The 17019-nt window shown below is 47.1% G+C and overlaps 2 protein-coding genes across 2 annotated transcripts; both read left to right on the top strand.

Annotated features, from left to right (window-relative positions):
• Positions 1-398: 398 nt before the first annotated feature.
• LOC142882110 (adapter molecule crk-like) lies at positions 399-6035 on the top strand. The gene is made up of 3 exons (XM_076016648.1): positions 399-952; positions 2217-2800; positions 3655-6035. Exons 1-3 carry the CDS (start codon positions 733-735, stop codon positions 3787-3789), a joined length of 939 nt encoding a protein of 312 aa, XP_075872763.1. The 5' UTR covers positions 399-732; the 3' UTR covers positions 3790-6035.
• A 514-nt stretch (positions 6036-6549) lies between these two features.
• On the top strand, positions 6550-15831 carry LOC142882111 (14-3-3 protein epsilon-like). The gene is made up of 6 exons (XM_076016650.1): positions 6550-7050; positions 10605-10813; positions 11270-11376; positions 12096-12302; positions 12461-12597; positions 14636-15831. Exons 1-6 carry the CDS (start codon positions 6987-6989, stop codon positions 14686-14688), a joined length of 777 nt encoding a protein of 258 aa, XP_075872765.1. The 5' UTR covers positions 6550-6986; the 3' UTR covers positions 14689-15831.
• Positions 15832-17019: the final 1188 nt, after the last annotated feature.

Raw genomic sequence — 17019 nt, 5'->3', positions numbered from 1 at the left:
TTACTTAACCAGAAATAACACCCCGATTTTCATGTTGACAATCGTTTTATGTCCACAGAAATCAACGACATATTAATACAAATACTATTTTAAAATACAAAAATGGAAATAACAAATGTTAAATATTTTCCTGAATTCATTTTCACAAGTTGTTCTTTTTTATCATAAGGTTTTCATGGTATATAAAATACAAAATACAAATGAAGTGCCCAAATGAGTTAACGAATAAGTTGACAGAGGGCAGATCGAGGTGTGGCTTTAAGAAACAAAGTCCGTGTTGAAACATGACTTTTTTTTAAACCACTGTAATCAAGAGATTGGTTTATGCGAGCATCATTGCAAACAGTTCCACGCAGAGCTTTATTTGCCCCCATTGTTTTTGCGGGGCGTCAATACATCGCTTCCCGTTGACCAGGCATCCCTTCCGGTAGATGAGGTCAACTTTTCCCCCCTAGATCCGCCATTTTAGTTCTGAGTTTCTTGTTGCACATTAGTTTTATGTTATTTTTGGGGACCACTTTGACGCTCAAACCAAGGACTGTTGAATTTTTGGAAACTAACAGAAGTTCCGTCGAACGTAAGGTCCCGAAGCTGCCCGCGAAGTTTCCAGAACGTGGCCATTTTTTTTTTCTTCAGGAGCAGCAGTTATTCCACCAAAGTTTTGTATGAGTTGCGGATAGGAAGAGGCGAAGGGGAAAGGCCTCAAGCCTCGAACGGGATTTTGTCACGACCATGGCTGGTAATTTTGAAGCCGAAGACCGCAGTAGCTGGTACTGGGGGAAACTGAGCCGCCAGGAAGCCATGCCTCTCCTACAGGGCCAGAGACACGGTGTGTTCCTGGTGAGGGACTCCACCACCATCCCCGGCGACTACGTTCTGTCGGTATCGGAGAACTCTAAAGTGTCGCACTACATCATCAACAGCATCAGCAACAACCGGCAGTCTGGCGCAGGTAACGTTCACCTGTCCGTCTCTCCCAGCTGGGTTGTTCTACTGGGCAGACCACACCTAACGCTAAAATAGCAATGTATTTTCGTAACTCCTTGGTTTGCCCCTTTCCCCCCCCAAGTCGCCCCAGACACCCTTTGCAGATCGTCTCGTTTTACATGCTCTCAGTCATTCTGAAAATATACGCGGTGTACGTGTCCCGATTTAGACATGTCTGGGTTTTATTAAACGTGTTTTATATGTCGGCGTTTGTTGAATCTACGACTACTCTCCAGTTTCTACAACAAAAGATGAGTTTCAGAGTTTTGTGTGAGCTAGCTACCGCCCACTGCATCTAGCTGGGAGCTAAAGTTAGCATAGGAGATTCTGTCTCAACTTGTCAAGTTTTTCCTGAAGTTATGCAACTGTGGCTCTGCAAGGTCTGCTGGATGAATCCAACATTTGTATCGGTATGCAATGCTCAGTTGAACGCCTCCACATTAATTGTTCTGCAGAGTAGTCTGAAGTTTAATAAACTACATTTTAAAACGCCGTTTTACTAACTGAATGCCAGATACCGCTTAGAGTCTTTATTTATTTGTTGTTGTTTTGTGTTGTTTTTTTTAATCGAAGGAGCATATTTAGGATCATGCATTTCTATGGGAATTTTTTTTTGTTCTCGCGATGAAGTTTGATGTGGTGTTTTTTTTTCCCGTGTGTGGACCGCCGGACGATAGTCGAGTGGCTATGAGGTGGGCAGGGCCGTAGCGAGCCGCGTAGGCTGTCACAAACAGGAGGATGACTCGTCAGATCGGCCTGCCAAGAATGTCTGTGACCCTAAATCCCCCCCCCCCCCCCCCCCCCCCCCCCCCGACCTCATTCATCCCTAGCTCTGCTTTACAGGTCTGTTACTGCACCAAAAGGTTCCTTTCTCACCTGGTTATTTTTGTTCAATGGGGGCACATGCGTTGGACAAAAATATGGATTAAAAAGCAAAATGATCTCGACTCTTCACCCGGCCACTTAAAATGCTGAAAACCCTCCTGGCTGCATCATCCCTGTGGTCTCTTTGAGAGCACAGTATGTCTTTGCAGGAAATGGTTCATCTTCTTGCTTCCTGTTTATTGTAAATTTGGGTGGTGCAAACTGGTTGCTGCTGCTGCTGCATTATGCGTCCCTTTGCATTGTAAACTTTTCTCCATCTGTCCAAAGGCTGCCATGTATTGATTGATTTATCAAACGTGTATCCTACATTCAAGCAACTTACAAACTCACTCTTCCTCTGCCAGGTTTTGCCCCGCCTCGTTTTCGGATTGGGGATCAGGAGTTTGACGGGCTGCCGGCCCTACTAGAGTTTTACAAGATCCACTACCTGGATACCACCACGCTTATAGAACCTGTTAGCAAGGCCAAACCCACAGGCTCCTCTGTTGGGTCTGGTCAGCAGCCCGAAGAGGTGGAGTTTGTGCGGGCCCTGTTTGACTTCACTGGCAACGATGAGGAGGACCTCCCCTTCCGCAAGGGTGATATCCTGCGTGTGCTGGAGAAGCCTGAGGAGCAGTGGTGGAACGCTGGGAACCAGGAGGGCCGCACCGGAATGATCCCTGTTAACTATGTGGAGAAGTACCAGGCTTCGTCACCCTCTACTGCTGGCGTGGGCCACCCAGTTGTAGGGACTGGACACGTCGGAGGGGCGGTGAGCAGCACTGATGGAACTGGGGTCCCACAGGCCAACGCTCTTGGGGATCCAGGTCAGTACGCACAGCCCGTGGTGAACGCCCAGCTCCCGAATCTACAGAATGGGCCCGTCTATGCCCGAGCCATTCAGAAGAGGGTGCCCAACGCCTACGACAGCACAGCTCTAGCTCTAGAGGTAGATGTCCCACCCACCGTTCTCTCGTTTCCTCCAAGACTCTCCTCCTCTGCTCTCCTATCCTCCCCTCCTCTTCACTATTAATCTCTCCCCATGTTCTGTTCTCGGGTCTCAGATGAGGCTGTACGGACTGTTAATGGCTCACTCATGCGTGTGAGCAAGCACACAGTGTCTTTCTGAATGCAGGCTGCAGACACTCAGTGGAGACGGTTCTATAGACAGACGGGCACTGAGCCTTTACAGTGGCCTGTCTTTATGTTTACATGGCAACTCAATTAATGTGCCGCACTGTACACTCGTTGCCACCGGAGACTGTGACAGAGGGCACATTGTTGTGAGTCCCTTTATTGAAACAGATACACATGAATACATTCCAACAATGGTGGAGTCTAATGAAGACAGGAGATGGCAGATTTCACACAGCTCAGAAACACTGCACAAAAAATGTTAAAGCCAAGTGAATAAACATCTCTGATGGGTTTTTTTTCTTTCTTTTTTTTAATCTTGTGAACTGGACCTTGAATCTGTAATAATAATAAAATCAAACAATCCATAATATCATCCCATGTTTAGACGGCATGTTTAGAACAAATGAGCACCTGTATTTTTATCATCTGTTGTGATTTATGTGTTTGTGTTCTGCATCACTTCACAAACACTTTCCTGTGATGTTGACCCCCAATGGCCATTGTCATACTTCATCTCATGTTTTTCTGAACCCGCCGCGACACCACGGGAGGACGGGTCACCGTCTTCCACTGATCCATCTGCCTGCAGTCAGACATTGAGCATGAAATGACTCTGTGCTCACACAGTGAACTGAGAAACCTGTGTTATTTGTTGTCGTCAAACAGGTGGGAGACATGGTGAAAGTGACCAAGATCAACGTGAATGGCCAGTGGGAGGGTGAGTGCAAAGGCAAGCGAGGCCATTTCCCCTTCACCCACGTTCGACTGTTGGAACAAGCGCATCCGGATGACGAGAGCTGAGGAAACGCGTGTGCGCCACCCCATGCCCCCCAACGCCGCTTGCATCCCTTCTCCAACGCTGCGGTCGTCCCACTCTGAAAAGAAAACGGTTTATACAAGCACACGGCATACAGACTTCTGAGACAAACCGCACCGCACCGCACAGCACTTAGGACCCTACCAGTGCCAAGTCTTTTGGGGTGATCTCACTATGTCTCACTCACAATGTCATTTAAAAGCAGTCAAGGTCAGACTGATATGGGCTCATGCTGCTGACTCTGGCTTCCTGCTCAATTGCAGGCCTTTAAAAAAAAGAAATGAAATGTAATATTCCTTTTGATTTGGGTAGATGGCAGCATTTTGTCATTAAACTATTTATCAGAATTTACAAGAAAATGACAGCTATCAACACATTTATAAGGCTGATTTGTTTGGCTTCAGTCATCTCTGCCACATCCACCTTTTTCTTTTTTTTCCCCTTGAGAGCTGTTAAAGAAATGGTGTGGACAGTAAGTAGTCAGTGGAGCATATGGATGTCAGATTAGTCAGTTTTCAGATTATTCCAGAGATTCCAGGCTTTTCATCCTATTTTTTAAAACGTGTACAACCATGTACCCCTAAAGAGAAAACGTGTACTTGTTGGATTTCTTCATGAAGCGTCTCCTTGTGACCAGTTGATGCCAGAAGAAGTTGCTGAGAATTACTTGAAGAGGAATGAAAGGTCGCGGGATATGTTTGGACAAAAAACAAAAGTAACTAAAGACAGTGTTTGGCAAGCATTGACAAACTCGCACGGTTTTAAAATGAATCCAACTGTGGCAGCGTGAAGCGTCGATGACCCGTATCAGTCTAGACCTAGTTTCCACGCCTCCACACTCAAAGTCCAGGCAGCAGAGTACTCTGCCTTTCTGTGTTGGCGTTCCACTCCTACTACATTTCATTCACAAGCAGATGGCAAAAAAGAAAACTGAACTAATCAAGTGTGCACAACAAGCTAAGACACTCTGTCGGAATCATGAATGGCCAAGTATTCTCAGTGCTAGAATGTGAAACGCGGAGCAGAGGACTTGTCACAGTGTCTCTGCCTCGCCAAAGGACGGTTGCACTCTGCTCCCACCAGCTTCTCACATCCCACACTACAAGCCATTTCCCTCCCTGCTCTCCTTTTTGTACTAAAAATTGAAAATATTATAGAATTTGACTATATACATACACACACCGTACATGCTAAATATTGTAAACATTTTTTGTTTGTATGTTTCATTTTCTTTGAAGCTGTGCGCCTTTTTTTTTTTATTGTGTTCCTCCTGTGAAACTCTATGAAAGAACAACTTTACAAGCAGCAAAGAACAAAATTGATCGCAGGAGTGATTGCCTGAGGCTGTTTTTAGAAAACAGAAAAGGTTTGGCAGAGGGTTATTTTTGTCTTATTCTGACACCATCCTCCAGAGATGCTTCTCTGTCACAAAACTCACCCTGCAACACTAACGCAGTTTCATTATTAGCTTTATTTCAACTTTGAGTACATATTACACTTAAATCTTTAGCCAAACTGTAAAAACAAAACAAAAAAACAACAGCCATAAATATGAATTAAAATTAAAATTAAAAAAAAAAAGTCCTTAAAGATTTTGTCTCATGTCTTCATCTTAAGTGGGGGATGTCTTCCTCAATATCACCCCCACATTCCTGGCTGGCTTCAGGACACCTTGTTATAGTTCTGCAAGCAAAAAAAACCCCCTAACTTCTTGGTTTACAACAGAAATGGCAGGTGCATCTTGTGGCTCTCCTGTGTGTTTTTTTTAAGCTTTTCATCTCCCATACAACACCTCTAAAAGGTGAAGTAAGGTATGTTTTAGTTTGATACAGTTACAAAAATTACACATTTTGTAATTTCAGTTGTGATTAATAAGCATTAATACTGACATCAACAGTTGGGCTGATTGTAAGGGTGAGGCCATATCTGCCACAAAGACTGAAAACAAATACCGGTGAAAATATATTTCTGAAAGAGTATACCAGACACAAACAGCACCTTATCTCCACTGCAGCACAAGACCAAGCACGTTGACTCTTCATGCCAAATAATGTTTAGTAGTTTTCTACTGTTTTTCCTGATTGTGCCTTTTTGATGTGTCTAATAATTACAAGAACATGATTTTTCATTATGTCCAAAGGTAAAAATCCAACTTTTCATTCCTCAAGCATGTAATGTGTTAATACTACTTATTCATTAAAAACTTACCACATTGTTGGTTTGGGCTTTATGCTAGTCTCTGCGTGTGGTATCATGTTTTAACTCTGGAAATCTACTAGTTACACTGTGGGAACCTGTTTTTTTTTTCCTCCCTCTTCATGGTTAAGCAAACTGTTAACAATAGATTTCAAACGAACATGGAATTTAAATCACTGCGGTTGTTGCCCCAGGAAATATGACAACGGCAGGGCCAGAACTCCATTTTGGCAAAACCAGTTCAGGTGATCTGTCTCACAAAAAAGTACGTTGTCGAATTACCCGCCCACTGACTTTAAACGTGGAAGGTAAAACTGTATTTTGATTTGATTAGAACTTGTAAAATATCAAAGGTGGAAATGAAAGTGAGGATAGAAGGGGTTAATTTCCGCATGTTCCCCATTTTTTTTTTTTTTTTTAAAGAAAGTGTTTGGTATGGTAACCGTCCTTTCAGTTCAAACAAACAAAAAAATCAAGTGAAGTGAATTTTGTTGAACATGAGGTGTTGATTCCAAAACCGAACGATGCTCTGTAATGATATTTTGATTCTGCTTTGTTAAGTGTAGCAGTTTAAGCGTAATTCGGGATTTCTCGCAGGGTGTAGGCGTAACTGGGAGGTTGCTGCGTGGGTTTCCCGGGTGGAGGAGGCACGCCATCTTTACGCAAGTGCGACCGGCACAAAAATATTCTCCTAGGATGCAGAAGCCATCGCCCACTTTGGCCTACTTTGATTGGTTTACCACGGAATTCCTTTCCGGGCACCAGCCATTCAACGGGACCCGCGAGTGAAGCACGAGCATATGAGAGCAGGCGCGAGGCGGGCCTTGACTTCGACGTCCTAGGAAAAAAAGAGAATCTCCGTCGGAGGGGCTGAGTTTTCACGGGGCGACAAGCACTGTTGCTGATCACCGCTAGGAATCGCTGAGCAGCCGATAATCTTCCTTCTGCACCGGGACGCCGCGAACAGTCCCCGAACCCACGTACCATGGACACCAGAGAAGATATAGTTTATAAGGCGAAGCTCGCCGAGCAAGCGGAGAGATATGACGGTAAGGCCCGTGTGAGTCAGGGGGTAGACTGCAGGGTAGACTGGCCCCTTCTTTCCCCTCCGTTTCCCTGCGCAGGAGGCTCGAAGGCGCAGGTAACCCGTTTCACATGGATTTGTTGGGCGAGAGACAAAATGGCGGAGTTTTCTCCGTTAGACCGACTTGGTAGCCGTCTAAATAATTCGTCCTTGGTCCGATCGGGAGTGTATTGCGCCGTGTGACGTGCTGCGTTTGGTCACGGATAAGCTGTTGGGTTAGTCGGCGGACGAAGCTCGCACCCCGACAGAGTTCACTTCTTAGCTCAGAGCGGCCAGGCGGCTAATTGCTAGCATTTCTTTAGCTTCGGCACGCCAGCCTAGTTTTATAAGGAAAGGGAGCGGTTGAGGTCCACACCCTGTCAGATGTGACGTTCGTTGCTGACTGATCAGACACCGAGCGCCCTGTTCAAGGAGAATTGATTTCAAGGAATGATTCGCAGCACTGGGAAGGAGACCGGGCTAGCGGACCGCCCCCAGCCCACTGTGTTGGCCAGGGCGAAGGAAGGAAGGAAGGACCACTGCCGGGGCTGCTTGAACAAACGGCTCCAAACTCACTAATGGTTGATTTTTCAGTTTTGATTGCTGTAAACGGTAGTCGTTGTGTGGTATTACTTTTGACCGCCTCGTGTAACGTAACTGAACGATCTTCAAGTTGGAAAGCTGACTGCGGTGGGAAGGAGGGGGTCGTGAAGTTGGCTTCAGGTTGGGAGCAAGCTAGCGTGCCTTTCCTTGTGGCTCGTGCTCCTGCGATTGTGGAGAGAGGATGTCAGCGCGCCTGCGCGACAGCACGAGACGCAGTCCCGGTAGTATTGGGCAACAGGCGGAGTGAACGACAGTGCGGTGGTTTGATTGGTGGCTGGCCAGTGGCAGCCTGAGGTTGAACTTCACTTTAGGTCTTCTTCTCAGTGAGGAGTCGTGTGTAGAAGTTGCGCTGTTGCTGCCAAAGATGTGTAGTAACACGAATGAACAAAAACCAGTACACGTCAACTTGACCCTTAAACACTGCAATGTATCTTGCATAAATATTGCACTTTCTTCTTTTTTTTAATTTTTTTTTATAGCGCCCATATTATTGCAAAATTCGCTGTGATGATGTACATTAACAATCTATCTACAACCCCTTAGTCAAACTTCCTATATTGAAAAAAATCTATCAATTTGTTTGCGCTGCATTTTTCAGAAAGACTGCTGAGTCCTAGAAACCCAATTTTTGTGACGCATCTAGCCACATGTATCTCCCACACAGACATCTCTCTCCTGTAAAGGGGAGGGGTACCTATCAATGAATATGTTCTCTTCTGGAGACCTCGTTGGGAAATTAATCTTGCATAGTTGGAATAATTACACCGGAGATAGAAATATATGAAAAACAGTAAAGTGGGACATTGAAGATTAAATCCAGTAGTTTTTCATTTAAAACAGAAAACACTGAAACACTCAATAGCTAAATTTGGATATCTGCTGATACCGATACACTTCCGATACCCTGCTTTAGAGCTTTGCCTGAATATTATAATCATTATTGTTCATTTTAAATGAGGTTGTAATAAATCAATAATATCTATGTATGCATGTATGTCCCAAAAGGCAACTTTAGGTGAGCAAAGGTCTTATGACACACAGACTTACATGACATGCCTGAGAACATTCTGTAGCCAGCTAGCCGGGTACTGAATCTGATCAGCCCCATCCCTAACTTGGGGGATGGGCTCACCTGTCGTCTTGCAGAAGACCTGAAGACCCTTTCTAGTGCTCATTACCTAATGTGGGCCCTCTCAACAGAGTTGGCTGGCTCAGAGGAGGGTCTGTAATGCCACGGCAATGCTGCATCCCTCAACCGCTGCCGCCACCTGCTTAATTACAGACCTTAAGTTGGTTTCTAAATGTTTGGAGGTGATCAGGGAAGTAAGGCACCGTGTTACGATTGTCTTGTTCCATTAGCATTTCAAACATGGTGAACAGTCCTGTGGCAAGGCGTCTGCTCTGGCCTGTTTAGGGACGGGTGCGTTTGAAGCACAGGGTGTGTCCTCTCTGGGCGTGCGTGGCACATTTGCTGTGTCTCAATTCAGGGTCTGCATCCTTGAAGTATGCATTTTGAAAGGAAGTTGCGTCATCGCACTGCGCGGAGGCTCGTCCCAATTCCTACGGGTTCTTAGGATGCTCAAAATGCGTACTCGGAAATACGCCCTCGTTTTAGCCGATTCCAAGGATGCACCGCTACTATCCTTCGCGTACTTGTGTATCCCATGATGCTTTGCGTGCTGCTGAAAAGACACAATATATAAATTTAAATATTGAAGTTTCACATAAAGTATCCAGTTTTTAACGTAGGATTTTATTTATTTGATCATCCAACGGCATCGTGATACTATAAGAACGTCACTTCCGGGGTTGGCCAGCAGGAGGGAACGGCGGTGACGCAACGAGGAAATACGGCGTAGGCTAGACCGTCCCGAGTGGTGACCGGGGAGGTGGGGTTTGGTCCGTCCTTCTAGGCTGGGTACTCGAAGAACGCTTCCTTCAGACGGAGGACACTCGGTCTGAAGGGTGCACACCCTGAATTGAGACACAGCAATTGTCTCTGTAAGTAGAACCACGCCCCAGCCGTGTTCAGACACAGATCTGCACCTTCGCTGAGGTGCGGGCAAGATTTGAAGCAGAGATGAAATAGCTTTAAGAGGTGTGTAGCTTGAGACGTGTGGTTATTATTGTTCAAGATGGAGGTCCGTGTACTGGAGATGTTGTTAAAGAACACGGAACCATGAACCGAGCCCGAAGAACCGGCTGTGCACAGATGCACGCACAGATTCCAATCCCCCTGCTCCTGCAGGCTTCAGGTAGACGGTGACAGGGAGGTGGTTCAGTCTGTGTGGGTCTGCAGGGTGAGCTGATCCGAGCAGGATATCGCTCTTCTGGTGCCTGCGGCCATCGTGTATCAGGTTTCACTGGGAGCACTCCTGCAGATGACACCCCTCCACCCCCCCCACCCCACCCCACTCCTCCACCGTGGAGTTAAACACCGTCGCCGATGCACCACAATTACCTCGAGGCAGGTTTGTTTAGCGTGGGAGGAGCCACCAGTCTGCAGCTTTCAGCAGTGCCCGTCAAGGCCTGGCATTCTTACGCAGACTCGTGATGAGGTTCACTTTTGACCTTTGCAGATGGGTGTGAATCCATGCAGAAGCTCAGCGTGGACGCGGCGTGCTGCAGTCGTCGCAAGCTCCATCACAGTGGCAGCAGAATACTTTGCCACTCTGCCTGGCCGTTGGCAGTGAACCAACGTGAAGATGTAGTTAATGTATGATGAAAGGTGTCTCGTTTCATCCAGCCTGGCCCTCTGCTGCCTGGTTCTTGGCTGAGGTCCCACAGTCAATCAGTGGAGCAGATAAACTCCATTACCAAAATATTCTTTGCCGTCATGCTAATTGTAATGAATGGAGTTCTTCTCACTCCAAACGCACCTCTCGGCGCTTGTTAAAACTCACTGTGTCCCCTGTGTGTCCTTTCCGTCCCCTCTAGAAATGGTGGTGGAGATCAAGCGCGTGGCCAGCATGGAGCAGGACCTGAGCACCGAGGAGAGGAACCTGTTGTCGGTAGCGTACAAGAACGTGATCGGAGCCAGACGAGCCTCCTGGAGGATAATCAGCAGCCTGGAACAGAAGGAAGAAGGCAAATCTACAGACGCTTCTGTAGAAAAACTACAGACCATCCGCAATTACAGGACAACGGTCAGACTCTCTGCTCGTCTGTTCTCGCCTGACAGTCAATGTGAACCGCCATCAGATTCTAAAGAGAAGCTCACAGTTCTTTTGCAAATAGCATTGTCAAAGATGAAGTCAGTGGTGTGTGTGTGTGTGTGTGTGTGTGTGTGTGTGTGTGTGTGTGTGTGTGTGTGTGTGTGTGTGTGTGTGTGTGTGTGTGTGTGTGTGTGTGTGTGTGTGTGTGTGTGTGTGTGTGTGTGTGTGTGTGTGTGTGTCCTCAGAAAACGCCCTTGTTCAAGAAGCTGCTGTAGCGAAACGCAACAAACCGCCATTAATCATTATTGGCACGGCACCTGATGTTGTGAGAAACGTCTGGCACGGCCAACTGACCTCCATACCAATCGGAGACCCTGCCGCGGTGTTCCGCTCCGCCTCTTGCCTGCTCACGGTTGACCCTTGTTGCTGTGTTGTTGGGCTGCGCAGGTGGAGAAGGAGTTGAAATCGATCTGCGAGGAGATCCTGAGTGTCCTGGAAGAGGATTTGGTTCCGTCTGCAGCTACTGGAGAGTCCAAGGTTTTCTACTACAAAATGTACGCTGCTTCTTCCTCCCCCCCCCAACGCCCCCTGCCTTTCCAACAGTGTTTCAGCTCAGCGTTTTCTCAGCCTGAGTCACAGCGTAGTCCACCGACAAACCTGTCGAACCTGCTTGCACCTCTCCCTGCTCTTTAACTCCTTCCATCCCAGAAACATTTAGGAAGGAAACACTCTGGGTGTGTAAATCGTCAAGATTCTAGAAATGAGAGGAAAATCAATCGAGCACAGTTTGTGTTTTTCCCGCTGTGAGGATCAGCCGCACAGAAACGCACTTCAGTCGGCTGCTGGCACGCTGCTGTCTGTACTCGTACACCAGTCAGCAGAACAAAGAAAGTGCTGACTAATTGTTGGGCCTTGATTAGGAACCCCAGCCCCTCCACTGAGTCCCTTTCACTGCTCTGCTGCCAAGGACTCAGCAGGTTGTTATTTACTTGGCTCAGTGCTGTAAAGACTGTAGATGCTCTCTCTCCGTGTTGTTACCTCCATTGTTGGCTCTTCAGTCCAAAAAGATAATTGGATGCTCCCCTCCGGAGCGATGTTTGGCTTTCAGCATGATATTTATCTGTAATGGCCCTTGCTGGATGTCAAACAGTAATGAACCGTAGCAGCGTTCAAGCAACTCTGCAGCTCAGCAGAGTTGATCAGTGTTTGGAGACAAATTCAAATTCTTGTTACGTGTCTGGTAATAGTGGAGCGGTTTGATTCTTCTTTGCAGGAAGGGAGACTACCACAGGTACCTGGCTGAGTTTGCCGTCTGCAACGACAGGAAGGAGGCGGCCGAGAACAGCCTGGTGGCATACAAGGCTGCCAACGACATCGCCCACACGGAATTGCCCTCCACCCACCCCATCCGCCTGGGACTGGCCCTCAACTTCTCTGTTTTCTATTACGAAATCCTCAACTCGCCGGACCGCGCTTGCAAGTAGGCACAGCGCTTGTTGAATTCATTGGGAGTGCTTGGAAGTGTTTCCTCTTTTTGCCTTGTTTGCTGCTGGAGCGTCTGCGCTGCGCCCTGCAGTTTTACCTGTCTGACCTGCGTACCTGCTGCCCCCTGCTGCCCTCCCTTTCTTTCCCCTGCAGGTTGGCAAAGGCTGCGTTCGACGATGCCATCGCAGAACTGGACACGCTGAGCGAGGACAGCTATAAGGACTCCACACTTATCATGCAGTTGCTACGCGACAACTTAACACTATGGACCTCAGACGGGCAAGGAGTCGGTAAGAGAGCTCCTCCGTCACCCAGCGTCCTCCACTGAAGCACTGGCGGAGGTATAAGAGCGAGGAGGCTTCTAACACCTGCCTTGCCCTCACTCGCTCGCTCGCTCTCGCTCTCTGTCTTTCCCACTCACGCGTCTAATCATCTCTTCCTCGTTCCTCTGTAGAGTCCTAAGGCCCGCCCCCTTCCTCCATTATTGAGGGGTCTTTTGTAAGTCTCTCTGTCTGGTTTCTAGCGCCCCCGCTGCTACAGATTCCCCTCACTAACGTCCTCACTGAGCTGAATGCCTGGGAGCAGAGAGGAGGCCACAAGCACGACACTCACAACGCCGCTGGCTTGTTGTTTTTGTTGTTGTTGTTGTTGTCCTTCAACACTGACATTTAACACTCGCCTGGTTTGTGCGCTGACCTGTGAGGGTGTTTGCGAGATGACGGGAGGCTGAATCCCTCTGGCTGGCTGATGGCTTTGAGTGGTCCAGTGTTTCCTGTTCCTCATTAAAAGCTTTCGTTAAAGGCCCAGCTTTTCCTCCTTTATCTTGTTTTTTTTTTGTTTTTTTTCTAAGTTCAGGGCTGCAGTAGAGCAACGTCACATTATTCATGTGTAAGAACTTTCTAGATGGAAACAGAAGAGCGCACCGTACTTAGCCCTCTGTTTGCAGCTTCCTGTCGAAACTCTGGCTTCACCCGGCCGGGCGTCTTGCCACCGTCCTGGCAGAGGCATTATTGGCCTCCCTCTGTGACACCGCATGGGGCCGATCACCCAAACTGTGTGCAAGTGAAGAGATAAAGTTTTCCCGTTTTTGGCGAGATCTTCACTTCCTGTAGACTGATGATGTCATCAGAAGCCGACCGCCGAGGTGCGCTGGTGCAAAAAAATACATTTTCGGAGGCGCCGCCGCCATACGAGATCTCCCTTTTGTTGTAGCTGGAGAGCGAGAGGGGAGAGCCGAGAGCATGTGGTTGGTGCGCCGGAGCTCCTTAGTAGCTGATTGGCTTAGCACCGGGGCGGCCAGCTGTCCTGTTGTGTCTGATGGATTACGGTGGCGCTGCTCCCCCTGTTGTTCGGCCCGCTCCGGCCCAGTGCTAAACCAGTTTAAAGCGTTTGCACAGGCCGAGCCCACTGAGCCGATCTCTCTCTCTCTCTCAAGTATGCATCGCTTACACTGCACCTCAGCAGCACACCACTGTGTGCACAGCCTGGAGGCCAAGGTTCCCCAGCAGCCATCGTCTACCGTGACCTACCTACCTACCTCAGGTTACATAAAACCCACCTTGTCATTTCCAGTTGGTTGGGATCGACAAGGTGAGGGGGGGGGGGGGGGGGGGGGGGGGGGGGGGGGTCTTGAGTCACGTTCAGACTGCCAGCCAAAATCCCATTTTTACCCCATCCAGATTGAAACTGGATGGATTTTCCTGCGGTCTGAACGCATCCTTTGAGAACCTGTGAACACGGCTTCGCACACTCTAATACAGCAGAGGGCAGTAACATCACGCCAGGCTCCGTCTCCTGCCATCGCACTCTAGCCGCGGCGCTAACGAGGGCCGCTACAGGCCAACTATTTTAGTCGTGACGGATCCTCGGGCCTTTTGTTCGCGGTGCCTCCTAATTCTCGGTGGCTGGGATTGCTGCACTGCCTCTATGGCAACCGCCACGCACAAACCAGTAGTTGTCTTGCGGCCTCAGTAAATCTCACCGTGTCTGTGAAGCCTCGTCTCGGTTCCACCCTCCCATGGCCGCACGTCGACGCAATCCAGCCGGGAAACTCTGCAAAGTTTGGGCGCGACCCGCTGACCTCCGTCACCTGAGCTCCGGTTCTAACACGATGCAATCAGGTGTTGGCTGCAACTTGTGGCCGTCAACGGTCTGTTGGTGTTGCTCAAAGCGGGAAAAGTGTCTTGAGTTTTAAGTCGCTGACTTAAAAACGGTCTTGTTTGACCCTTTTCTTTTTTCCCACACCTGAAATCACTGGATGTTTTACTTCTTCTTGTGCCGTCAAGGGGAACAAACGCTCACTGCTGTCCTTTCTCTCCTTCTCCACAGCGGACGAACAGTGCAAAGAAGTAGTTCAAGATGTGGAGCAAGAGACCCAGTGAGACCGTACATGAGACAAGCTCTCCTTTTCCTCTTCCTCCTCCTCCTCTTCCTCTTTATTTCTGTTGTCCCACTACTAGCTTCCTGTCCCCAGCTACACATCTCTGCTGGGCCTCTCTCCACCTTCTCTACTTCTGTCCATCCGCCTCACTCCCTCTCCTCGTATGCACGTCCTATCCCTCGCTCCCAGTTCCCACCCCCTCTGGGGGTCAAACCCCATCTTCCATGACAATTTTTTTTTTTTGTTTTTTTGTCTTTTGCAAGCCTGTACCCTCCATGTCCTCGCTGACTGTTCAACTTTGCTGCATTATCCGTTGCCAAGTTTGCTTGCCTGTATCTGTAAAACACACACATGCAAAAGTTTTTATTTAAAGACTTTGCCAGCAAGGTGTGTGTGTGTGTGTGTGTGTGTGTGTGTGTGTGTGTGTGTGTGTGTGTGTGTGTGTGTGTGTGTGTGTGTGTGTGTGTGTGTGTGTGTGTGTGTGTGTGTGTGTGTGTGTGTGTGTGTCAGTTTTCAAGCCAGTGCACAAAATGAGGAAACACTGCAGTGACGATAGGCGCCTTCAAAAGGGATTCATTGAGGCTTTTTAGGAACAACTAAGTGCCCTGTTCACGTTGGTTACTAAACCTGCTCCCATCACACAACTTTATTATTGTTTCTTTCTTTTTTTTTTTACAACAACCGGCAACCCCCCCCCCCCCCCCCCCCCCCCGACCTCTGACCTCTCTCCTCGTCCACCATCGGACCAAGTAACGTGCTGCAAGGCTCTAGCGCTTTGGCTAATGACAGGTAGTTTGGGTACTGGCACCTATTAGCAGACTAAACTGTGCGGATGTGTGCGTGGGAAGGGGAACGCTAAACACTCTTGATTGTAATATTATGCGGTTTTGCATCGGCACTATATATATTGGGAAAAAAAAAAATAGGTCTGGGAAAGGGAGGCCTGCTGTATCTATTTTCCCCACCTCCTTCGGATTTCCTCGTCTTCTTCCTCTTATTTCCTCTTTCCTGTCTTCAGTATGTGTAACGTGAATCTGATTTGTACTACTGGATGTTCTCACCGGAGCCACAAGTACCATCTGTATTCTAACTGAAACACAGCATGGATAACATGAAACTTCAAATAAAAAAAAATGCTAACGTGTGTTACGTGTTGTCTTTTTTTTTTTTTTTTTCCTTTGACGGGGCGTCTTATTCTTTAATGACATTTAACCACTAGATGGCAGCAGAACAACTTTTTTTAGTTGCTGCAGTTTCGGGACCCTTCAGTTGTCAAAGAACCCTCACAGGTTGGGTATATTACGTAGGCGTTTGCAGAGCACCTCCGTCCCTACTGAAGTATCCATCAGTATAAACAAAAACAAATAACCCCCCAAAAAAGTTACCAGACTTTGTTGAATATAAATGTAGAAAACGTATTATTAGTTTCATCAAAATTGCCCTGCTTAATTAAATCGTGGTGTTAATATTTAACGTAACAAAACCTAAAAATAGAAAGGATCTTGAAACTGAAGCCACCGGTGCTGCTCAGCTGATAACTTTAGATTATTAAAAGATGTTTTCTAGCAGGTGGAAGATTTATTTATTTATTTATTTATTTATTTATTTATTAAAAACAGGTCCAAAACCACTTTGGAACAGTAACCGTTTCAACTAGATGACGCTGGTGGAAGGAAGGAAGCCATAGATGTCACGTCGGTTTCAAGAGTTTTCACCTAACGGTAAGCCAGGTGCTTTTATTATTTATATTTATTCTTTCATATGAGCAAATAATCAAGAACTTTGGCAATGTGTGAAATCTGGGACGCGAGCAGGGTGTCACTGCCACACACAATAGTTTATCTAGATGAGAAAGAAATCATTGTTGTATTTTGTATTAATGTACTGTAAATACTCAATGTTTGTAGTCCCAGGAGGATTTGTACCAACAGCAATAAATACTAAGTATTAGCAAATATTCCACTATGCCACCATGGCATTGATATCAAGATGCTGTTTCTAGGTGCCGTTATCTTTATAGTTTGGAAATTTGATCTCAAAAAACTCTCACAAGATTGGAACTAATGATTTCTTGTTTCACAGTCCTGCCACCAACTCCCTGAGTTATGGGCTCACATTTATGTTTCTGAGTCTTCTCTCCTCTGACTTTAAAAACCCCTAAAATGCCAAAGACAAGGTTTGAAGCACAAACCCCATACACCACAGTCAGGCTTCCATCGGTCTGAGCTAGCGTATTTGTCCTGGCGGTGAGCAGAGCTGTCTGGTCTTCCAAAGTTAAAATAATAATAATAATAGTAATAATAATAATAATAATAATAATAATGACAAAAGA

Source organism: Nelusetta ayraudi, unplaced genomic scaffold (assembly GCF_046127955.1).
Source record: "Nelusetta ayraudi isolate G7.1 ecotype Tasmania unplaced genomic scaffold, CSIRO-AGI_Nayr_v1 ptg000233l, whole genome shotgun sequence".
NCBI classification, from domain to species: Eukaryota; Metazoa; Chordata; class Actinopteri; order Tetraodontiformes; family Monacanthidae; genus Nelusetta; species Nelusetta ayraudi.
Note: the sequence above shows the minus strand (reverse complement) of the source record. Positions and strands in the feature narration are given on the sequence as shown.

Bases quoted from the DNA above. Each gene is read 5' to 3' on its own strand.
- LOC142882111 (XM_076016650.1), top strand. From the start codon at position 6,987: ATGGACACCAGAGAAGATATAGTTTATAAGGCGAAGCTCGCCGAGCAA. The intron at 7,051-10,604 runs GTAAGGCCCGTG...CGTCCCCTCTAG, and splicing joins GCAAGCGGAGAGATATGACG to AAATGGTGGTGGAGATCAAG. The intron at 11,377-12,095 runs GTACGCTGCTTC...TCTTCTTTGCAG, and splicing joins AAGGTTTTCTACTACAAAAT to GAAGGGAGACTACCACAGGT.
- LOC142882110 (XM_076016648.1), top strand. From the start codon at position 733: ATGGCTGGTAATTTTGAAGCCGAAGACCGCAGTAGCTGGTACTGGGGG. The intron at 953-2,216 runs GTAACGTTCACC...TTCCTCTGCCAG, and splicing joins CAACCGGCAGTCTGGCGCAG to GTTTTGCCCCGCCTCGTTTT. The intron at 2,801-3,654 runs GTAGATGTCCCA...GTCGTCAAACAG, and splicing joins GCACAGCTCTAGCTCTAGAG to GTGGGAGACATGGTGAAAGT.